This window comes from Antedon mediterranea, chromosome 6 (genome assembly GCF_964355755.1).
Source record: "Antedon mediterranea chromosome 6, ecAntMedi1.1, whole genome shotgun sequence".
NCBI classification, from domain to species: Eukaryota; Metazoa; Echinodermata; class Crinoidea; order Comatulida; family Antedonidae; genus Antedon; species Antedon mediterranea.
The window spans coordinates 11646074-11671903 of record NC_092675.1 but is presented as its reverse complement, the minus strand read 5'-3'; the positions used below and the strand labels follow the sequence as shown (position 1 = coordinate 11671903).

The window sequence follows — 25830 nt, the reverse complement described above, 5'->3', positions numbered from 1 at the left end:
GGTATTTAACTAACATTTTGATTGCATGGCGGCCATGGCAAGCTCAAAATGGTTCAGTACGGTACCTACAGTTATAATTTTAGGTACAAAGTATAATATGGTATTGAGGTCAACAAACATATTGGTATAACGTCTTTGATTGCATGGCGGGCATTTTGAATGTAGCTCAAACCTGGTAACCACACAGCTCTGTACATCATAATCACTCTTTCTGCATTTACAGTGTCCAAGATCACAGTCGGTGTGTCACAGCGAATTAAAACCTAATTTGTGACATCTGAAAGTTCCGGCAATGAACTCCAAACTTGACTAAATTTGTTGCCGTGCTTCCTCCATCCCCAGTTTGCTGGGTCCTGTTCAACCCTGAATGCATCTAGACAGTTGTACCACTTTCTGGCTTGTAGAACAGACCGTTTCACATGTTCTCTTAATGCCGCAGATGTTGGGGAGATATTTTCAATAGTCTGTAGTAAAAAGATATCGTCTTGCATCATTTACCTTCTTTCTACATAGTTACAACAAACTGTTCTAGATAATCTGTGTCACTAACATCCCCTACAGACAATGATATCGTCTCACATTCCTTTCCTTGAACAGATGAAGTTGTATCACAACTGCTAAAGGAATGAAAGAACAAGTAAGCGGCTGATGCTTGTGATCCAAGAGAAGTAATCTTGTGTATTGAGATATACTTCAAGTGCTTCCCCACTCCAAACTCGATCCAAAGCTCGTGGATGCCAGGTATTCTGTGGAAAATTGACAATGAAATAACAACAACATCACTGTCTACAGTCTTGACAAGAATGCGCGGAAACATTTTAGCAGCATGTTTAACATGAACAAACATACGTTCATCTGCCTCTTCTATGTTACATGGCATCAGCGGTTGTATATATACAGACTGGTTTGGGTCTTTGGGAGACTGTGGCCGTATTCACCAATCTCACTTAGGCTAAGGGAAATACTTGGGTGTCACGAAACCTAAGACCACGAAAGCTAAGACCCTCTAAGACCTAAGATCACGAAAGCTAAGACCCAAGACCTAAGATTACAAATTCTAAGATATACTACAGCTTAAAAACAATACTTGTTTATCCATACATAATTTTAAACACAGTAGGTTTCATTTATTACCATAAATATAATTTAATACTACCGCAAAACATAGATAAACTCACATTATTTTCGCCCGTTGAGTAAATGTATATTTTTTCTTTACAACAAACAAACTTGACGGGTTGTTTGTTGGTATATATTTACTCCAATGTGTTGGTTCAGAGGATGTTTTTCTTACGCACCTGCCTTTCTTGTATTTTGACTCCAAATTTGTTGACTAACTTTATCCTGAATACCACACTTTAAAATTAGGACTTATAAGTACTTTCAGAAGGAGAAACACATAATAACAAATAAATAAATCCTTTAAATTTATGATTTTACAGACGTTTCTTTGTATACTGTAATGTAACTCCTCGAGCTCCCCATGCTCAATGTTTTTGTTTCTATGGAGCGCCAAAAGAGCAACAATAATAGTACAAGTATAAAAACAGAAAGAAAACGAAACAAAAAAACTTATCATGATTTTTAAGTTAAAATTTATTTGCCAGTATTTATTTCTTCGTACTTGCATGATTATACTATTATCATTACAATTTTAATTTTACATTGTTCCATCCACACTGTAGATGGATAGCTCCAACAGAGTTTTCAGCCCTCTATATAATTTTTGCTCTTTTGACGTTCCATAGAAACAAAAACATTGAGCATGGGGAGCTCGAGGAGTTACATTACAGTATACTACTACTAGTGTACTGTAGGCTAGTCATTTTGTGTGCGAGAAAAACGTCTGTAAAATCATCAATTTAAAAATGTATTTGTTACTTTTTATGTGATTCTTTTTCATGAAAGTGCCAATTCTAAGGTGCGGTATTCAGAATAAATGTTGGGAGTTAAAATACAAGGCAGGTGCGAAAGATAAATATTTGTAATCTTAGGTCTTGGGTCTTAGCTTTCATGATCTTAGGTCTTAGGGGGTCTTAGCTTTCGTGGTCTTAGGTTTCGTGACACCCGGAAATACTTACCCTTAAAATTTAAGAATTCCCTTAACAAAGGGAAACACTTAAGGGGTATTCACAAATGAGTTAAGGGATTCACTTACCTAAGGAAAACACTTAATTTAAGGGTAAAACTTAAGGGTAAAAATAATCATAAATATTCATGAGAATATTCATGAGGGAAAATGTGATCTACAATAAGTGTCCGTGTTAAATGCATGTACGGTAATTATGAACATAAACAAATAGTGTAAAGGGTCTTTCACACCTGTTCCGGCACGGTTCCGGTCCGGTGAATCGAACATCAATGTTTCGTTTTCACGCGGCTATGCGCCAATCGATATGTGCGTAGCCGCGTGAAAACGAAACATTGGCGTTCGATTGGATTTTCCGGCACCGGACCGGAACCGTGCCGGAACAGCTGTGAAAGACCCTTAAAGCCAGTACAGGTTGAGCTACATTCAAAATGGCCGCCATGCAATCAAAGACGTTATACTAATATGTTTGTTGACCTCAATACTATATTATACTTTGTACCTAAAATTATAACTGTAGGTACCGTACTGAAACATTTTGAGTTCGCCATTTTGAAATTCAAAATGGCCGCCATGCAATAAAAATGTCAGTTAAATACCAATATGTTTGGTTACCCATTACCATATAATTGGCACCTAAAATCAGAACTCTGTGTACCTTTTTAGCAGAGATACCTGAAAAGTGAAAATTTGAAGTCCAAAATGGCCGCCATGCAATCAAAATGTTAGTTATACCAATAAGTTTGGTGACCCCATTAACATATAATTTACACCTAAAATCAGAACTCTAGGTGCCTTTTTAGCAGAAATATACCTGAAAAATGAAAATTTGAAATCCGCCATTTTGAAATCCAACATGGCCGCCATGGAATCAAAATGTTAGTTATACCAGTATGTTTGGTGACCCCACTACCATATAATTTGCACCTAAAATCAGAACTCTAGGTGCCTCTTCAGCAGAGATATACCTAAAAAGTGAAAATTTGAAGTCCGCCATTTTGAAATCCAAAATGGTCGACATGCAATTATAATGTTAGTTATACCAATTTGTTTGGTGACTCCATTACCATATAATTTGCACCTAAATTCAGAACTCTAGGTGCCTATTTAGCAGAGATATACCTGAACAGTGAACAATTTGGGTCCGTCATTTTGAAATCCAAAATGCCGGCTTTCCTCTGACCAAATTGTGTGCAACCCTTCCATTTCATATTTTTGACACCCTAATGAATAACTGTGCAAAGTTTCAGAATGTTATCACAATTTGAAGGATTGGGTCACTTAACAGGCCTACTATAACATGTGATGTTCAAACCAGAATACAGTGATAATATATACAGTATGATTGTATCATGCACTTCTTTATTAATAAAGTGTTATATGTACTTATATACATTTTTTCTCCAATTCTCCTATTCTTTCATTTCTTTTCTTTCATTCACATCGATTGTGTGTCATATATAAAAAAATGTAATGTGTCCATATTTTTTACAATTTTAATTTTACGTCTTAACACTTTGACTGCCAGAGGTTTTTCTCGTTAGAAACTGCCACCACCAGAATTCTTACTAAACTGATTGAAACTATGTATATGAACTGATTGATATTTAATTTAGACTCAAAGAATTATGATGATTTTAGCTTTTCAATGGTACCAAGAAGGTTTTTCAAATCACAATATGTAAATCGTAACAGTAAAATAAAAGTAACCCTGACTTTTTTAGCTTTTCGATTTTGTGCAAGAAATCCCAAACGGAAATGTCGCTCGGTGAGATCAACAACCGAAGTAAACGTTACTAATACTTACACGACATCGATAGACCTATAAAAACAAGTTATCACTATCTAAACATTTATTAAATTTTATAAATCATAAATCTTAGGTCAAATCCACAAGGTAAAGAACAAGGCCTAAAGTTAGTCTGAATCATTGTGTGACTAGGCTAACCCTACAGTAAACTGACAATATCCATACCATTTCCAAACAAGTCCGTTGTGTGTGAAACTCGATAACTTTTTAAAATTCAGATAACAAACATGCCAATCCACAAAAACCTTTACAAATGATTTGGCCTAGCTAGCGCTGCCGATACATGACGTGCCATCGCTCTACGCACTGCTTGTTTGATGGGTATGTTTGATGGGTATGTTGATGTTTCGAAGGTACCGCTTTGACAGTCATTTGTAACCAGAGTAGTTCAAATAGTAAAATACACCGAAACACAGAGATCTCCGTATTTGGCGGTCAAGCGTTGCTTTCCAAACACGGAGATCTCTGCGTTTGGCAGTCAAAATTTTAATAGGCACATAGCAAAGGATTAGCATATTCCTATCAGAGAGTTGGTAATCCTCCTGACACATCGGCTATTTTTGCTTTGTTCACCGGGGTAACCCCTACTCGTCTTGAATTTAAATAAAGAGTACACTGAACCTACGGTTTACATTCCTTATATGAGGAGACTTCCACCACCGATATCATTGGCTCTTACGGTACGGTAAATGCCGCTACTGCCTTAACCGCTCGGCCATTTTTAATGACTCGCTTGTCAAAATCTGTACTTTTAACTAAATTTTGCTAGATAGACATATAATATACAACTAGAATTTAATTTCTCACTTTGACCAATTATAGGTGATCATTTTTATAATTTTACTGAAATTAATTTTTTTTAAACACGAACGTACGTTAACATACGGCCGGAAAATGTTGATGTATGCCATGCTTATAGTGCCGAGTTGTGCATATTAGATGCCATATAATGTAGAGTATATACTGTATATCTATATACAGTGTAGCATTGGTGAAATTACGGGACACACATCATGTTCTAATTTTTTGGTATGATGCCATTATCAAAATAAACTTGAAGATGACAATATCGAAAGATAATGAACTGAGCAAATAAATATAAGAATTTGAAGAAAATTTGGCACGTAGAAGCGCAGTGCGTGCTCTTTGATATTTGTATGGCTTATTATAGAAATGAAAAAACTACTTTTTAACTTCAACTGGCCATGATAATGTCACAACATCCGATAGGCACAATTTGAATATGAATTCATATCTATAGTGACATTCTCAATCCTGAGGACGATCAAAGCATATTGATCGAAACGTCAAGAAACTCAACAGTTCTTTTCAGAACTAATACACGTGGTGTACCGCAATCTTTATATATTTGATTTCGCCAAGAGCTGCGAGATATTAAAATATACACTGAAGGTGAAAATACATGACCTACGTTATTTTACGCGTGATAACGTCATCAAAATCAAACGCTGGCAACTCATGAGAAAGACAATTAATTGAACAAGTACACACTGAAATTTGAGCACAAATCGGGCTCAAATAATGGAGATGTGCGCTTTTTAATGTTAAACCTACAAAAAATAATTAATTAATTAATTAATCCTAATTTTTAAATTCAAGTGGCCATTTGATGACGTCACAACATTTTTTACGTCAAATGTTTACATGAATTTATATCTGGGCTCGCACTGGCCGATCGGCAAGTCGCCATGGGCGAAAACATTTTCAGATTGGCGAAAAATAAAACGGCTATTTTAGCCATTTTGGCGATGACATATGATAAAATAGATAATCAAATAATCATTTTGGCGAAAGCATAAAGTCCAACTAAAAGGTCCATTTGTCGATCTTTATTTTGTTCGTTATAATGTTGTTTACTTCAAGCTCCATTTTCGTCAACTTGTTTCGTTGTACCAGGCGTCTCTTTGTTATTTCAATATGATGGAGGTATACTGCACAGAGAGACAGACATTACACGACACATGGATGATAGAGTCTACCCAAACTATCACGCGTTGCGCTGCACAAACGATCGACGACTCGACAGCCGACGGTCGGCTATTTACCGGGATTGTCTATTTTTCGATAGGGGTGTACTTTTCAGATTCAAAAGAAACATATTATCTTCAATGAATGATCTTATCGAAATCAATAATTATGCATTATGCATTTTAGGCTCCAATAATGTAGTTTCATATTTGACCCTTATTATAAAAACAACATTCGGGAAATGGTAGAGTCTAACGGGGATTTAGCTAAACACACACGTGCATTTATTGTGGACTATATAAACAGCAAGGCCGGTCGCCGGCTTCTGTGTTGGGTAATAAATAATCGGGCCGAGATGGTATAAATTTCTCCCCCGACAGAAACACTTTTTCGATACGATACGAGTGTTCATTTGCTAGAAATATTTTTAGCATATACGACGTACCGTCGTACATAATTTTGTAGGCGTACTGTAGGCCTAAGCCTGCGCTACTGCACTTTCGCACCCCTTGAACATATCCAATTTAAAAACATTCACCCGCTGCGCGGCTGTGACGGTGGGTGATCGTGAAAGTCTTAGGACACGATTTTCGCGTCGTATGGAAGCCACCAGCCAAGCGTAAAAAAAACAAAAATAACATAGCGTTCAGGGGATTTCAGAAAACTGTAAAATGTTTCTTATTAAATTGATAACTGTATGAATGCTGTATGATTCAAAACAATTTGAACAATTGTTTTGATCATATAATACAACAACAATTATTTTTTAAAATCATATATACAGTGATTTAGGCATGGCTCTCTCTCCCCAAATACCTTACAAAAACGTTCAGGGAACAGTGTATAATAGACCTATTGACATAGATAAATTAACTAAAATGTTTTTACCATTATATGAACTACAATTTTTAATTTTGGCTAATGACCGATTGATTTGGCTAAATAACAAAATTGGACTTTAGCCATTTTGGCTATAGATAAACTGATTTGACTAAAAAAAATATTTTGACTTTCGCCAAATAGGCTAACAAAATGAAATGTTAGTGCTACCCCAGTATATCTACAACTCAATGGCTTCCAGAATAAGTTAAAACAATTGGGCGTCATCGTGCATCCTGAAGCATTATTTTCATTTTAAAAATGCGCATTTTGTCATTTTTAATGTGCTCGTATAGCGTTATTTTAGGTCGGAACGGACTCAAATTCAGTGAATGTACTAAGGATTGTGAGCAGAATAAGATTTATACAAAACATTCATGCTCTCTTTTTAAATTTTTAGTGTGAAATTTCATGCTCATGACCTTGGAACGCATAGGTTTGTTTTTTTTTGCTAATATTTTTACCCTTCACCTGAAGTTTACTTATAATGAATTTTATTGATATTTTATGACAAGTTATGGAGATATGATTGATATAATGTGATTTTACAAAATGGTGTATAAATGACGTCACAGAAGAGTGATTACGCTGAAAAGCTTACTAAGATTAAGTTTAGTTAGTTGTTTGAAAGATATTATGAAATTGTTGTGATCATTGACATTTAACTTTTTGAGATAATTGTTACAGAAAATAGTGTACAGAAAGAAAAATAATAATAATAATAACTAGATTTGGACTCGTCACTCGGGTTATCCACGCAAATGATGATGATGTAATAAAAAAAAAGTACCGGAAGACGGAGGGGCTGATCGTAGAGCAGACTGTTGATCAGCGGAAACCACGGCTGGACTCGGCAATGATGGCGCTGAATGTGCGTCAGGACGATCGGAATGATCAAAATCGGCGGGAATGCATTCGCGCATAGACCGTTCCACGGAATGGACAGCGCATCCACCATCCACGCCTGAGCATCCCTGACGCGACTGCAATACGTCGGGAACTGCGTGTTGACTGACGACGCAAACAGGTTTACAAGGGGACGCCCAAAGTGGTCAAATATTTGGCCGGCAACAGTTGGCGCCATTCCGTCGGACGCAGTCCCGGTCGGGACAGACTGTCCGCAACAACATTCAGTCGGCCTGCTAGCTATGTGGGCCGCTGTCAAAGTGATGTTGTGGCTGATGTACCACATCAGTAGAGACCACGTGTGGCAACACAGCGTTGGGGACCTTGTGCCTCCTTGCCGATTGATATAAGCCACGACCGTGGTGTTGTCGGAATGTACCAAAACGTGCTGGTTCGCCAGGCGGGGCAGGAGTGCTTTCAGAGTGCGCTCGACTGCACACAACTCTAGAAGGTTGATGTGGGCGCACGTCTCTACGGGCGACCAAACGCCGGAGACGCGACTTTCTGAGGACGGTAAATAACCGCCCCAGCCTATTTCGGAAGCATCCGTATCTATACGGATGTCCAGAATGGACCTTTGAATAGGTCTGCCCAGTCAACCTGCCCTCTGCGAGCCACCAGTCGAGATGCGTTCGGATGAACGCATTTGACAAAACCACTTTTTGCAGAGAGTCTGAATTTGGATGGAACAAGGCCAGCAGATGCAGTTGTAGAGGCCGCATTCTGAGCCGGCAAAACGGAACCAAGGCAACGAAACTGGCCAGGTACCCAAGGGTCTGTAGCCAGTCGTAAGCCGTTGGCGCAGGACAAGTGACTAGGTACTGCACTGATAGTCGTGCTTCTTGTACCCTCTCCTGTGAGGGGCGAATCAAGCCCGTCACAAGATCGATTTCTGCACCGAGGTAAACCGGAGTCTGTGTCGGCAGAAGGCACGACTTCTCTAGGTTTATGATAAACCCTGCCTGTTCCGTTAAGAGGAGGACCTGCGCAAGATGGTTTTGTAGCAGGTCCCGAGACTGGGCCACGATCAACCAATCGTCCAGGTACATGAAGATGCATATGCCGTTCTGATGGAAGAATGCCGCAAGCGTCCTGACTAGACGTGTGAACACACGTGGGGCTGGACAGCCCGAACGGCAACGCGACGATTTGGTAAACACGATCGTGAATCCGGAAGCGCAACCAACGTTGGTCTTGCTCCGCAATAGGCACATGAAAGTACGCGTCTTTCAAGTCTATTGACGCCGCCCAGTCACCTCGCCGCAACCCCAGCAGGATGGATGGTATTGTCTCCATTCTGAACCTGCGGGGACGGATGAACCGTTTGTTCAGACTTCACAGATTTAATATGGGTCGCCAATCGGTGGACTCGTGTCCCGGAGACGCATAGAGTTCGTTTACCGGCACCACAGCTCCTTTGCGGAGAAGTCCAGAAAGGCCCTCCATGAGCGCCTGTTTCTTTACGGGTTCGGATGGAACCCTTGTTGGTCGAGGACCGCCGCACAGCGGCGGACTCGTTAACTCTATGGCGTACCCGTGCGTCACGGTAGAGAGAACCCATTTGTCTGTTGTAAGGGTCTCCCAAACCCGCGCATACCGTAGTAGGCGACCCCCCACCATCGCTGTGAGGACGGGCGCCCCGAGGGCGTCACCGGCGCCTCGCATTACCCGAGCTTCGACGGGCGCTTCTTCTTCCACCACCACGGTAGGGATTGTTATTCTGTGGGTAGGAGGTCGAAGCCTGAAAGGCAGGCTGAGCCGGTGTAGGGGGAACGGGTGCGGGTGCACGCGGCAGTACCGCGGGGAGAGGAGGAGGCGGTCGTGTCGACCTTGATCTAGAGCGTTGTCGACTCGCCTGACGTTTAGCTGGAAACTTAGCTCGAGTCTCGCGACGAGCTTCCCTCTCCCGCGCCCAATTGTCTTCTCTATGTGAGAATGACCCGAAGAATAGATCACGGGCGCCGAAGGAGTCGACAGACGTGAAGCGTCGGAAATCGGCCTGAGCGATGTCCGTAGACTGAAGCACGTTCACGCGGCGAGCCGCGGATGCCGTGAGCGATATAGCTGTTTGCTGATCGGCCACCAAGCCCATGATTTGCTGCAGCAAATTAACGATATCCGGATCATTATGAGGCGGGTGTTCTGGATCCGCCAGAAAGGAAAGAAGATATCCCGCCATCGACGTAGCTCGAATCGTCTCGCGGGTCGCTCTGTCAACAGTTGACAGAACCTCCTCAGACCTAGCGCGCTCGCCACTAAGAAAATTTGACTTACTTGCGTCTAAGCCTTGGTCTTCTTCGCGGACCCGTCCCTTAGCGGCGTCCGGAATGACGGGCGCCGTAATATAGTGTTCAAACTGTTGAGTAGGCACTGGAAAGGCCGCACCGAGAACAAACGGCGCAGGCTTAGGAATCTTCGGTTCCCCTTTGCAAAAAAACCGTATACGAACGTATACGATTTACATACGTTTCGTATATGTTTCGTATAGGAAGTCCACTTCGTATACGAAACGTATACGTCAATTCGGAAGTTCCTGCCCGCATAATAAACATATACGAACCGTATACGATCATTTATAAACAATTTCCTAATTATACGATCCGTATATGATCCGTATACGACGACGCGTGTATACAAACTGCATCGTATTACCAAGCGAAAAGGGACTGTCCCTCTTTTTACAAGACGACGATAGCATACGTTTACGATCGCAGGAGCATCTTGACTTCAATAATTAGTGTACAATTTGGTTTTTTTTCAGTCGGTATATGTACATTAAATTCCCTATGATGATTTAGTTCATAGTTTTCGCGAATGAAAATTTGGTGCTGTATTTTACTAGACGTTGTTTTTCTAGCAAGCATAAAAACCCACCCAGGCTGTTCTGCCTTGTTTATCCCCTCTGCTATTTCTTTACCTTTTGTATGTTCCATTAATAAGTGAATCACACAAAATGTGCTGTTATTAATTTGAAAGTGCTTTAAATAATATTAATGTACTTGGAAATAAATAAGTATATATTAAATTGGGCCCGCAGTATATTAAATTTAAAACGAGTAAGTAAAATCCACAAATTACGATTTAATAAAAATGTAGAATACATGTGGCTCCCTATTATATACAGTATATGGAATGATCCAAAAAAATTCGCCCAAAGCGTGCCTGTGTTTATGTGCGCTGCATGCATGCATCACATGGATGGATCAGATTTCATTCATTTTCAATCATCATTGTTGATTTTTTGGCTACGGGTTTTGTTGACTCACCATAAAAAAAAAATAAAAAATGGGATGTAGGCCTAGTTACAGTAGGCCCAGGTAGATAGTAAATTCGATGACTTCTAGCTAGCTAGGCTATAGGCATATTGTAATTGTATATATCGAATATGCAGTATATAGCTACTGCAGCAGCTCTAGTAAACTAAGAGTTAACTAGGCCTGGGGAAAATACGCCAAGGAAAAGAGTCTGTGGTACACTCATTGTGAAAATAAGCTAGCTAGCTTTCCCCCATATATTAGATTTGGTTATATTGTATTATTTTAATAACCTACTCTAGCTAGTAGTATATCAACAACGGTGAAATGGAAATACGATGCATTATGGATATCATCGTTGCAGAGTTAGGGGGTGATAACAAAACATTCAACAGCCAGAAATACAAAAAAGAAGCTCCGACGTTTTTATTTAGAGCATTTTACTATTTTAGGCATACAGAACTAATTGCTGTAAATTTCCTAGAGTTGTCACTGATAAATAAAATTTAACATAACCTACATATAACTTATAAAAATCCAAATGATAAATTGTACGCGAACGCAGTAAAACCAACCAGTTAAATGTTTGTTAAATAATTATTTTACATCTCCCTGGTAAAATGTTACCCTACGCCCCCATTTTTATGCCTCCATCATTGATAAGCCCCCTCTGTACACACGCCTGCCGGCTATTTGTTTATCATTTTAATGAATGTAGTTTATTGGAATGCTACAACTTAATTGTGAATTTAAAGACTTAAGGTATAAGTTTCTATCTTGTATAAACGATATTCTCTTGAAGTGTAATTGTGAATCCAAAAATATTTTCACCACTCTCTCAAATTATAAAGAAGTCTACTTTCCAATTTCTGAAATCTTAAGAAAACTTAACTATATAATGATAGATGAATGGAGAATTGAATTACAAAATAAATCAAGTCTCCACATCTATGAAACATTAAAATCAAAACCTGGACTTGAAAATTACTTAATTGATAAAACTAATTTTGAAGGTGCTGCATTAAAATTTAAAGCTCGTTCAAATACTCTACCTTTGAATGATAGAACTGCAAATTGGAATATTGATAATAATAAAAAATGTAAATTGTGCGGTACAAATTCGGACGAAGACATCCATCATTTCATCCTTAATTGTCCAGCTTTAAATAATATACGTAATCAGGAATTATTTAATTTATATGTGGATATGTATAGAAATGGCAGCAAAGATATGTTTGATACTTTTTATACTTCTCCTGAAAATGACAAACTTAAATATATTTTGGGATACTCAGATAATTTAATTGATGAAGAGTGTGAAAATATTTTGGATAGTTTTTGTAAAAGATACCTAAAACAAGCATGGCAATTTCGAAATGATTCACTGAATTCCATGACTCAATAACTATGTTATCTACATTGCTACATTAAGTAAATTGAAGAAAAAGTGGGGGGGGGGGGGGAGGAGTTGGGGGTTTTTCGTAATAAGCTGTGTTTATCCGCTGATTTTATTTTATTTTATACACTTTTACTATATCTTGTTTTGTATTCATTGTGTAAAGTAATGATCTACTGTATGTATCGATGTAAATTGGGGGGGGGGGGGTAGGATAGGGGTTGATAGTTGCTTTTGCCTTTTTTTACTTTTCTGTTAATTGTTATATTTTATATTGTGAAGGATGCACCTTTGTGCTAAGTGTGCCACCGATCTAAAGGTGTAATTCCAAATAAATAAATAAATAAAATAAATACGAGTCTAACTCCAAATAAAGATATAGAACACATTTTAAGAATTCAAAGTGTTGATCTTTTTTAAGAATCTGATATATACCATGAATCATCTTTTTACATAATCAGGACTGTACATAATATACAGCATAAGCATGTACAATCTAATTTAATTGTCACACAATTGAATTAACAAAGGACAAGGATTTCAAATAAACGGTTACAAATAAACAATTATTCATGAAATAGTTGGGGTATTGTTGGGTCCATGGGAAATCAACAATGTTTAGTAGACTTATTTAATTTGTTATTTAAAGTTGAGGGTAGTTATTTTTAAAACAATTATTGGAATACCATGAAAATAAAGAAAGATATGTTTTATGATTTCTTAATCACCAAGCAGAAATAATGAAAGCAATTCAATCTGTTCGCTACCGGGAATAAATTGATATTCGATATAATTGTATTTACTATCACCACTAATTGTGTTTTTTTTTTATTCATATATAATTCATAATTCATAAAATTTATATATATTCAAAATCCGAATGTATTCATCGTTAAATAATAATTATTATAATGACCTTACTTCTGTTTTGGGTCATGGTTTTCCTCTTCGGCATTGCCGAATTATTGTTACTCCATCTCCATTGCTACAACACACGTCGCGGAATAATATCGCTTAACTTAACGATGTAATTTGACCACCCAAAGCTCGCATGTGGCGTGACGAATTGAGAACGACGAACCCGATGATTCACCCGATGATATGCATGATTGGCCACCAGGGAGCCGAGTCGACCACGAGTTGGAACTGTAGGCAACCGAGCGACGCTCGGTCGTCGTCGGCGGCTGCACTTACTGACCTGTCATATTTTATAAAGGAAAACTGCATCGTCGATTTGTGAAAATGGCCCCTTGTTTTTTCTAGGCCTACCTAGTAGTATACCTGTTTAGCGTACTTTATTTACTTGCGAAAAACGTTGTTTGAATTTTATCGGTAGCCTAGGCTATCTAATAAATATAGAAATAAATATGATCTTATGTTCTAGCTCCTACTACTTATTAATAACTAATACTACTAGACTAGGCCTATCTAATGGCTGGTGCTAGCTAGAGGCCTAGCCCTAGGCCAGAGCCTACGTACGTATTTGTTGTAATGACAATTTAAATGTTTTATTTAGCTCTATTCTACTCATTACTGCTATTATAATTTATAAAATGGCCTAGTTTGTTCGTATATGATTCGTATACGTCCCGTATACGATATTCTTATCATAAGTAAACAACGTATACGTTACGTATGCTAAACGTATACGACGCCAACTCTTTGTGGAGCAACAGAGTGGAAATAATGTAAGCAATGAAATCGTAAACGATCCGTATACGTCGTATACGTTTTCAGCGTATACGGATCGTATACGGCTTTTTTGCAAAGGGTCCTTAGCTATAAGCTCAATCCTATCTATAAGCTCAGGATCAAGGGGCACAACCGGGCACGTGGAGGTCCTCTTCAGCGGCATGCGTAGACCGAACGTCGAAAAACGTTTCGACGATGTTGCGGGCTTTGGCTCGTTAAACGCGTAGTCGACTCCAAGAAATTCGAGTACCACCGGGACAGTACGAAGCACTAATGCCTGCAGGCCCGCGCGCTCCTCATCAGAGAGCGTGACCATCGTCAAATCGGACTTGTACCCTCTGACGATGGACGGGCCCTCAGACACAGACGTCTGAGGCGGGGGCCGAAGTTCGATGTACGGAACTTGGGAAGGGCCAGTATGAGGAGAGGTTGCAGAGGGCATCTCCCTAGGCAACGCTCTCACCGCTGCCGAGATAGCTTGCATGACCGCCGGGGAGAAAACATCCGGATCGGCCGCAGCTGCAGCGGAGGCAGGCATCACAGGAGGAGCATTCTCACGTGCAGGTGTAGGCTGACTAACAACTGTTTCCTGAGTTACACACGGTGTGGAGTCAGTGACCTCCACACGATCCCGAGGCTTAGGTAGCGACGCGAACTTCGCAGGCGTTCACCGGACACAAATATCGCACGGAGCCTCCTCACTACAAGAATGGCAATTAATGCATCTTGCGTGCCGATCCCACTTGGTCATGTGAAAGATATTAAAATCTAGGAGAAAATGGGTAAAACAGCGCGACGCGCTCTATTAAATGGGATTTACTAAATACAAAAGAGAAAACAAATCTATTTTTAAAATTTGAGTTGCCATATGGTGAGGTCAGAACATCCTGTAGGTACAAATTGTACATGAATTGTACAACTCATTAGCTTCCATAATACATTAAAAAAATGAGGCAACCTGCCATCCTGAGGAGCTATAACTGATTAAAAATAGGTATATTTTTGCACCAATTTGCATTAAATTACCTATTCTTTAGCACACGATTATTATTTATGTGCGCAAAACGTGAACAATTTCAAAAAATTTGAACTGCTCAAAATGACCTGAAATGTACGTAAAATTGATTAGAAATTAATTTATTTTTTTTCACGAATTCTGTGAAAACACCTTTTTTACTCCACAGAAATTGATATGAATATATGATATGAATTATAATTTTATTAAGTTTCATTAAAAGATATTTATTGGTTCTAAAGTTATGATCAGTCATAGAAATTCATAAAATCGCGCATAAATTACGCTATGCGGCTCTAATATTGTCAAAAAGCTTGGCTGCACATCTACACTTTAAAGTCAATCTTTTGACAAATTCTTATTCATGGATACATTTATTATAAATTAAATAAATTTATACAAAAATTAATTATACCAAATGAAGGGACTGAAATTTGATCATGGAGAAGAAGAAAAAAAATCTATTAAAAATAAATAAATAAAATGTTACCTTTTTTTTCTAAGACCTCATTAGATACATCTTTCTGTAATTTTGTTACTTTCTTGAGAGTAAATAGTTGACATTTTTCATCCATTCCACATGCCATCACATATCCATGTTCATTATCAACCCTGTGTTCAAAAAAAAATAAGCCATTATGTAATGGCTATCAAGCCTCTCTATTCAGGCACATGTTTGTGAAGCATGTGGGTTTGATTGAAGGATCCATAGGAGACAAGTATTTTGCTTTTTAATTTTGGTAAAAAATGAATTTCACTTTGTTATTACTGTTTTGAAAAAAATTATTTAAAATCGTTGAGGATTTGTATAAATTTAACAGTGCGGTCAAGCTTTCATCTTATATCCTTTCACCTTATATCCTTTCACATCTGCAAAATGTAACAACTTGTAACCAGGTTTGCATAGCAGGAAGACAATTTTCGGGAAAATTCCCTGTGATTGCACAGTGCACCCCTGTGAAATCTAGGGAGAAAAACACACCAACAAGAGGCCTGTGTTTTTGTTTCGAGACGTTCCGAGTTCTAACTGCATGCGTGTGTATTGCCCTGGTATTAACTGACCAATCATAGTATACCAATAGCGCGCAACTATTCTTTCCTTCCGAGATTCCACAAGGTTTACGAATGCATGTGTGAAAACGTGTAATAAGTCGGGAGATCAAACCTGGTTACAACTTACAAATAAGGATTATTATTATTCCAGCTCGATATTTGTGCCAAAAAAAGATTTGTTTAGCTAATTTTGTTATTCCTGAAATGCTGAATCAATAAAAGTTAGATACCATTTTTTCGACCACTCCTTCAGCTGCCATTTTGTATTTCAAAATGGCCGACGTTCCACACTAAACTCACTCCCAGTCGTAGTTCGAAGTTCGACTTGAAAAAGTCGTAGTTCGAGCTATTACTTAAAATTTGATTCATATAAGAAGTAGTCAAAGTTTGCAGTTCGACTTAATGAAGTCGAGCTTTTAGTCGAGTTGCACACATCTGGGTAACAAGGCTATACATTGGCCAATGACAAGAGAGTATTTGAGGGAGCAGACGAAATTTTGCGAATTGATATCACTTTCCATTTTCTTACAAAACTTTTTACGCATCAGGATTATATACATGCAAAATAATTTTAATCGTTAATTATTAGAACAAGATTCCAGTATTAATTTAACAGTAAAGTACTTTTGATTAACAACAAACAAAATCTTCAAAATATATTTAGGAACCATGGTGGTACGGTAACTTTCATTTTTTCTAGGCCTCCATCAAAGTATGATCGCGACGAACCACGCACTTCATAGCGTGAAAAGAAAACGCTAAGCCCCCTAAACATTCCATCGCGTGGTGAATTTCCGCATCTCCCCATTGTCGCTATGACGTGACGTAGTTCAAGTCGGACTTGCGCGAAGAAAATAATGTAATTTGTATACGGTTGTAAATAAAGATGATTTTCATTATTATAACATATACCAATGTATATTTAATTAAGCTAATATAAAAATAGATATTTCATTCTTCATCTGGCCAATATAACAACTCAATGACTGTTACATTTTTTATAAACCTCGTTTAAATACCATTTAGTTGACCATTTAGCCTGCCCCCTCGACGACTAAAAAAATCGATCAAAATCCGTCTCGATTTAGTCGAGGTTGGCCTGATTTAGTTAGGCGATTCAGTTGAAGTTCGGTTTATGAATTAAAATGACGTAATTTTTAAAGTTTTAGCTGGAACTACGACTAAAGTTTGGTTTAAGAATACGGGCGTTAGTCATCCATGGTATCATTGGAAAGGGAATGTGATACTGATCATTTTATTTCATTACACCCATATCAATAAACGCATAGTTTTATAGCACAATAAAACAAATCATGTGACCAATATTAAAAGGTCAAAAGGTCAACATGCAATTTCACCAAATACTGTACTGTTGGTATCGTTGGATAGCTTTTTTTATTCTGAATAAAGGTTAATAATGTTTGTTGATTTTCTTTCTACTTTGTCATAATTGTCCAGTTATATTATATGTTTATTTTCAATTCAATTCAATTTCTTTTTATTTCGGAAATATCATCCATATTAAAAAACTTATTATAAACAGAAAAAGAAAAATCGTATATAGAATGCTTCTCCATCTACAATCTTTTTGGAGTTATGGAGTATGTTTGTAAACACAAGGATGTTACCACTATTCAACATACGTTGCATGAAACCATAGGCAGATTTTCGCATTACTCATTAAAGGCAGGGACACCATGTTCAACAAACATTGCACTGGTACTACCACTTCTAGATACATTAAGTATACGGTGCAGAGCATTATTGTAGAAGAAGAGATCTAATAGTCTTCATACGATAGTTACACCAAAGGGCTGCACAATACATATTAATACAGTAAGATCTAAAGAGACAACATTTAACATTAAAGGTAAAGGTAAAGGTATTCATATTTGTCCTCAAGCTTAACTGGAAACTGAGGAAATTCGGATTAGGCCCTCCACGGACCCACGGCAGCCAGCAGTGCAGCGCCTACCAGATCAGCACACCGGGAGACAATCCCCTACTCTTTTCGAATAGTGTACCAAGTTCTTTAACGTGCACTGTTAAGTACACAGGACCAACGGCTTTACATCCCATCCGAAGGACGAGGCAATGAGAGTAAAGCATCTTGCCTATAGGATGCAATTAGTATGGTACAGTAGTCCGACATTGGTAGAACATTGGTAGAGCATTTCATAAATTTGCGATTGAGTGAGTTGCTTCTAATACACAAAGATCTGTACTGACTTTGAATGTCGGCCTAATCACTGCAATCACACATAAGAGTACAAGTTTTTTACCAAAAAGTTTAGTAATAGAATTACCTTAAGTTTGCAAGTACGAGGACAGAAACGCATACAAAAAGATTTCTTATCATTAAATAAAACATCATTCTTAAGCTAGTTCGTATCATCGGTAGGTATTCTCCGATGACGTGCGCCCTCTGTGGTGTTAAGAAGTCTTCTACGGGGGGCCCCGGGTTCTCTCTGTTGGTGTAGAAGGTCATCATATAGGCCATTTGGATCAGAAGAAAGAAGCACACCATGAATAGAGACGTAGGAGCATACGAGCCGTCACATATCTATGATGACCTTCTACACCAACAGAGAGAACCCGGAGAAGACTTCTTAACACCACAGAGGGCGCACGTCATCGGAGAATGCTTACCGATGATTCGAACTAGCTTCGGCTAGCTCATTCACCTGACGATTACCGGCGATGAAAGGTTGAAACTGTAGTGGTATGTAACAATACTTTTTTTGGCTTAGAAAAAAAGAAACTTCATCAAAAAAAAAATAATAATAATTTGATACTTCAAGCTGCGATGTGTTTCAATTGGAAATGTAATTTAATATCACAATCAGTTACTTTGCCGATTAAATTATCAGATCACACATGGCAAAAAACACAGGAAAAGACAATTCAATGAATATCAAACAGATTCGTTTTAAATTAAAAACACATAGTTATTGTTTCGTAATAATGACAGGCCTTTTTGTCTTGTTGATGAAACGTCATTCCAGAGGTTCAAAATAAAAGCCCATTTATAAACAGTTCACCAGAAAAATGAATTACTCAATGCCGTAACATTTGAGTGAGTGAATGCTGTCCTATCATTACTAAATTAACAGCGTTTTGTCCAAATTTTGTCTGCAGAAAAACTGCATGGGTATGGTACATGTTTTCTGGATGGTACTGTACCTGTATCTGTGTTGGTAAACAAAATTGCTGGTGGAAATTGGTTCTTTTTCATAGCTAGGGTTCTAGGACAACTCATTCATCTAGTGATGGAAAAAGTCTTCTCATTTAAGGACTATAAACCGTAGGTCCAGTGTATACGGTTTGCCTGTGTGGACTTTAAAAAACTCAGTTCATTATTTGAGACGAGTAGGGGTTACACAGGTGAACTGGTTCATAAAAAAATCCCCGTGTCAGAGGGATTACCACCTACCTGATAGGACAGTGATTAATTCACTATTGCTAATCCTTGGCCATGTCCCTGAAGACTAAAAACAAATAAAAGAAGCATTGTACAAATAATATTTTAAATTATATGTATCACGCATACCTGACTGCTGCGTTGATTATAGCACTTCGATTTTCAATTAAATCTGTATCATAAGAAAACAAACTTTCTGCTCTAACTTTACTCTTAGGTCCTGATCGCTTCAATTCAAATATTTCCTGGAGAAGAAAAAAGGAAGCCAACAAAAATTGGCAATAAATAAATGTTGAAAATATTATACAAATCAGTGGTGGTACAAATCAATTTCAAAATTCGTCCCCAAGTCGTTCATCATTAAGTCGTTCGTCCTCAAAGTCGTTCGTTCTCAAGTCGTTCGTCCTCAAGTTGTTCGTCATTAGGTGATCGTCGCAAAGTCATTCATCGTCATGCACCTATGATTGCACTACAGACTTTGTTTACCAATTGACGATTACATTATTGATAGGGTAGCAGTTGTACTGCATTTATATATGCAAAAACAATTGGGTCCCCATGATTACTGACTAGCGAGACAGATCAGCACGGTTATAGACGTCATGGAATCTTGTTATAATGAAGTAGAACATAATATGTACATGGTTCAAGTTAATTGGTTCACTAATTGTTTCTAAAACAATTATACTTTATAACTCCCTAACAATTAAAAATCGATGATTTTAATTACATAAACGAAAGCACTCAGAAACTGAGTGAAGTACTTGGCAAAATATATATCCACTGATTGGGAGCATGTTGAAAGATAAATTTGTTGCTTTATGTATTAGCTTTACATCTGCTGGGGTTAATAATTTGTTTGAATAATTTTTTATACAAACAAACTCCGTCATTACAACAATGACCTTTCTAAAATCAAGATTGACCAGGAGTTAAGGAGTGTCTTGAACCTGTGCCGATTTTCGGCGCCCCTGCCTTAACCCATGGAGTAAGCTTAACCGCTCGACCAGTCGACTAAAATGTTGGTCCATATCAAAGAATATGTCCATGTTAAAGATGTATTGTCCCCCTGAAAAAGATTTTTTTGAAAAAAAAATTATTGAATAGGCCATTTTAATGTCACATGAAAGTTATTTACTTTGACCTCAAATTGGATGGGAAAAAAAAATTTGTTACCTGAGAAAATCGTAATTTAAAGTAAAAAATTATCAACCGGAAGTCGGTTGGCTGGCAGCCAACTGGCTTCCGGTTTAATTTAACCCTTGAACTGAATTAGCTTATGAATTATGCATAATAATTGTATGATTCTGTGCGTGTATGTGACCTCTAGGTCATCACAACAAAAATACGACGTGATATGGCGAGACGACGATGTGGGAAAGTTCTGTAGTTATAAAACAACAAAAAACAACTCCTATCTTGAAGAAAAGACTATTGCTAGGCCCTAGCAGATTGGTAAGTAAGAACTGTAGTTTCTATGGTGCAGCTTTGTTAGTTAGTAGGCCTATAGGAAGCCTAGCTAGCCCAGTAAAGCTGCTGTACTGGCTTGTGTCTATTGGCTAGGCCTAGAGTAGACCTAGAAAGTAGTAGCTAGTTTAGTAGTCACTGTCTGAGTGAGTAGTAGTTGGCCTGGCTAATACTAATAGAATACGACTCGTAAGCCTTATTAATGGTTATTGCCACCTAGCTTTAAATAGGATTAGGCCAGACAACATTACATTCATCTGTGAAGCATGGAGTAAAGAATAAGGTTTTAGTAGAGTGAATTTTAACACTACCACCTCGTCTTATTTTTAGTATAATACTATAATAATAGTCCTTCATCATTATTCATATCACTTTTCCTTCATTTCAGAACATTTAATTCTCTTTTCTTTTCTATGTACACAGTTTGTGATTAAAACAAATTATAAGAGCGGTGAAACCCAAAAAGCGAAAACTTGTAAATGGCTGCCAAAAATTAAAAAGTAAGGTCACCAGCAGGGCCAGGAGAGATTATGGTGCTTGGTTTTTCATGTGATTAATTAGATTTTAATGCTAATTTAAATTTGTGAAAATTGTAACTGTACTGTACATCCAATAATGTAATTATTTTAGTAGTAGAGAAAATGACCAATAATCTAAGTTAAATATTTTTTTGGAATGTGTACTTTACAGTACTTAGTACTGATATGTTGAAAATGCAATATTCACACAATTAAATTTTTTATGTATAATATTGTAATAGAAAAAATGTCTTTCTTTTAATAGGTATTAACACACTAATTGAATGAACTATATGAGTAAGTAGTGGAAAATGGTGAAGAAATCAACACAAAATGTGGTAGCAACATTCACAATATTTATTTGAACGTTTCTTACTATGACACTTTAAAATGGATGAACAATCACAGAAGACAAGCTATTGCTGTAATGCCACAATCAACACATCAATTAATAGTTGAAAATAAATTGTCAACAATAATGCAGAAATTCAATGAAATATACTAGTAATTAACTCATTTTTTACTGTACTGTACTGTAAATCTTCACACATTAAAATTATGTGAATTATGGAGATTTTATCTCATGTACTGTAGTACTATTTTTTTAATTTATTTAATGCTATTGCTATGTTTGCAAAATAATTTATACAATTATTATTGCTTTTATTATGAAAATTATACAACATTTTAAAAGCTGGAAAACAACCAACACATTTGCCAAATGCTTTATGATAATCATCTAATATTTAGCTTGTGTTCCACTACCGAGTCTACCACCAGTTGCCTTTATACAGTATGGGTATAACTTCTGTTCCAGTCTTTATTAGCTTAAGTCTATAAATTCAAAAACAATAATGTATAAATACAAAAGTCAAATAGAAAAGTTGAATATTTTACAATTTATAGCATACATATAATTATTATTTCTGTACATGAGAATCTGAAGTTTTCAATTTTGGGTACTATTACTAATGTACAGTAGTAAATTCCTGAAAAGTGCATCTCTTCCATCAAAGTCCTAGGCCCAGTCTAATTACTACTAGTGTTTTCGTTTTGGTTGATATCAACAACAATCTATTCTACCGTCAACTTCTTTGGTACTGTATCCTGATCATTTTCCAAATGTACGGTTTTTTGTCATCAGTTAAACAATTAAAATTAATTCTAGCTCCAAATGTATATCAATGGTAAAGCAACAAAGTAGGCCTATTTTCTGTAGCTAGTTGTGGAGTGATGGCCTACAGTAGCTAGGTGAGTACGATAAATAGGGAAGGACCTAGCTAGGCCTCTAAGTGGGTTCCTGTCTACACACAGCTGCCGCTAGGCTTATATTAATAGCCTAGCCTAGATAGCTAATTGCCTATAACTATAAGACAAAAACAATATATAACTATTATACAGTAGGAGGATGTGTCATTCATCTAAAATAAAATTCTGTATACCGGCAAATTAACGGCAGAGCTTTTTACATCATACGATCATGGAAACCCCAGCACTTTCTTCTGTTCGTCGCACATGCTTGTTTATTATGTGGTGAAAGATAACAGATCGGATCTCCTCTGTTTGAATGCTCATTAACATATCATGCATATTTATGAGTTGTTAGCAAACCTTCGTTATCTAGGAATTTCTGAGCTGATGAGTTCGAAAAAATGGTCAACTTATTTTGATTTTTTATAAGCGAAATCAATATTTTTTTCGGATTTTTTCTCGGCGAAAGTGAATAACTTTTTTATAACTACAAAATGGTCTATTGAAAATTTTATTTTTTTCATCTTTACTTTTCATGTTTTGGGGGACAATACAACTTTAAAAGAAGACAGAATGCGTGCTATTTAATATATCGTACGGAAGATAAGCTTTTGTGACATGACCAATATATCAATTTTCCTGAAAATCAATAGGCATGTTCTGTAATGTAAGTATATACCTATGTACAGAATGAAATAAGGAAGGACACGACACGCTGGTACTAACAAAATAATTATCAACTAACAATAGATTCATTTGAATAATAATAGAACAGCAACGCTAAAAACAAACGGGTGAATTTAAAAAGAAATAGGTTTTTTAAAACTACTCGTATAAAAAAACATGTAAATTACATCAAACTAAAGTGAATTCCATTGATCATCTTATTTATCAATAATCATGTTACCATAGCAACCGTTGCTATGCGTAACTAAGGAAAATTAAAATAATTAATAAAAAATAGTTATATTGTGTTTGAAATGTTAAAACTGATGAATTATGTACTGAGAGATCTCCTTATATCAACACAACATATTGCCACTGGAATAGGAATGTGGTTGCCATGGTAACAATAACAAATAAATAAATAAAATAAAATAATTAATAAAATAAAATTTAATGTTTTCAGGTCTATCAATCTTATTCAAAATGTGCATGTGCATTGTTTGTTCATGTGCAATCATATTGATGATAATATTTTATAAATATGGCATTACCCTAGCAACCGTAACTAAGGAAAATACAAATAATGAATAAAATACTATAAATAATGTTTAACAATAGTATTTAACTATATAAGATTGTAATGACTTACTATAATAGTAACTGCTTTTGAAATGATAATTTACCATCACATGATGATGTTTTGATCATAAACCATTACAATCAAACAGCAGTATGGCCAGTGGCAGTGGTTACCATCCATTTACTAAAGCATTTTATTCCACATTTAAAATTGAAATTGTATCGCTCTCTTTTACACAGTGTACATTAAAATATAACAGATAATTGCATACATACTATTTGGAGAATTTACTTATCATCCTCTAACACCATCAGTTGGATACACTACTCGTCATCACTTTCATCATCTTCAATGTCGCCTTCGATGTCAATTATTGGGCAATTTTCGCATCCTTCTAGCTGGCATGATCCACATGTAGATGTACACTGTAGGCCATATCGTCTGCAGCCACATCGAGGTGTACCGCATCCAGTCTTACAATTGCAATTATCATTTTGAGCAGATGAGGTGGTGCAGCATCCTCGGTCATTTGTGGAACTAGGCGGTTGTCTTCCTCCTTCCATCCCCACTCCGATAACACCATATCTGTATCATTCATAGACCATGTCATAATCTGCAAATATACCCTTTGACTATGAAAATCGGTTGCACAATCAGTAGGTGGTAGTCTTTCAGGCCCAACAAATGATTTGGAACCAGCAACCTTCTTGTTAAAAATTCTCCTCCTCGAACTTAATAATGTTTCACTGCTACTTCCTCCAAAGAGAGCCACCATCGCTTTCCGACCATATTCTTCAATCTTTTTCTTAGTTTGACAATTGGATGTGAAGACTTTGGCACAAGAGCTTAGAACTTTATCATCACCAAGCAGCTTTTTAAAAGCTGCCTTCTTTCCAACGCCATATATTCTTGAGGTCGTATCGCATCCTGTAAGGGCATGACAAAACAGGAGCTTTGAACAAAGGTTAGATCCAAGTGCTTTCTTTAAGGGGATGATATCTGTCGCTTTTGTAGCTGATGCTTTGTCGGATCTAAAAATTATCCTATTCAAGCTTAGACGGGTGTGATGCAAAAGGAGGATAAGAAGGTCTGTATCCTCTCCTATGAGTGTGACTGATTTATTCTTGGCAGCATTAATAGCAGTAGTTGCTATGAGAACATCAGCATCACCCGGTGCATGGATAACTTCTACACCTACGGACTCAAGGCTCAGGCTCACTATACCAACACGAATATGAAAAACCAATGTCGCCTATAATTACTGTGTTATATATATAAAACTATGCACTAAAAGTGTGTTTTAAAGCGTTATGACGGTACAGGAAACGTTATTCTTTGTATTGGCCAAGTTTCATTTTGAAAATCCTTGCCCTTAAAAAATAATGTCACTTTAAACTTCATGATATGACACAAAACCGCCTGTCGCCGGCCAATTTCATAATATTCACTAGTCTAAAAATTAAATATAATCCCATTTATCATTGTAAATACTGTATATTTTGGAGCCTTACCTATATGTTTAACGCATGTAAGTGAAATTTTGACACAAAATTAGTTTTATTTTAAAAAATTCTTCAATTAAATATGTCGCACAAATGACGTAACTTACGTTACAGACTTTAAAAATGCATTAAATATCAATTAATAATTACCTATAAAAGTGTTTTTTCTTCGTATTATATGTGATTTGTACTCTTGATAACGATTATATTGCTTGCGCGGATGAAATATAATGTAAATACGTTATAAAATTGCCTGGAAAGTGTTAATGAAAAACGATTGGTTAAGCGATGTAACCTACGTTACCCCATTTCTTCTTAGGATCCGGTTTGTGTACACACATG

At 37.0% G+C, this 25830-nt stretch overlaps 1 protein-coding gene across 2 annotated transcripts in view; it reads right to left on the bottom strand.

Moving 5' to 3' along the window:
- LOC140052633 (guanine nucleotide-exchange factor SEC12-like) overlaps window positions 1-25830 on the bottom strand; it is a 57755-nt gene that overhangs the window by 11203 nt on the left and 20722 nt on the right. The window contains exons 2-3 of one of the 2 annotated variants that reach the window (XM_072098299.1): window positions 19634-19749; window positions 15521-15642 (exon numbers count right to left, since the gene is read on the bottom strand). In XM_072098299.1, coding sequence (XP_071954400.1) covers window positions 15521-15642; window positions 19634-19749 — 238 coding nt within the window. The remainder of the gene's footprint in view (window positions 1-15520; window positions 15643-19633; window positions 19750-25830) is intronic. The other variant, XM_072098300.1, reaches the window with a different exon arrangement.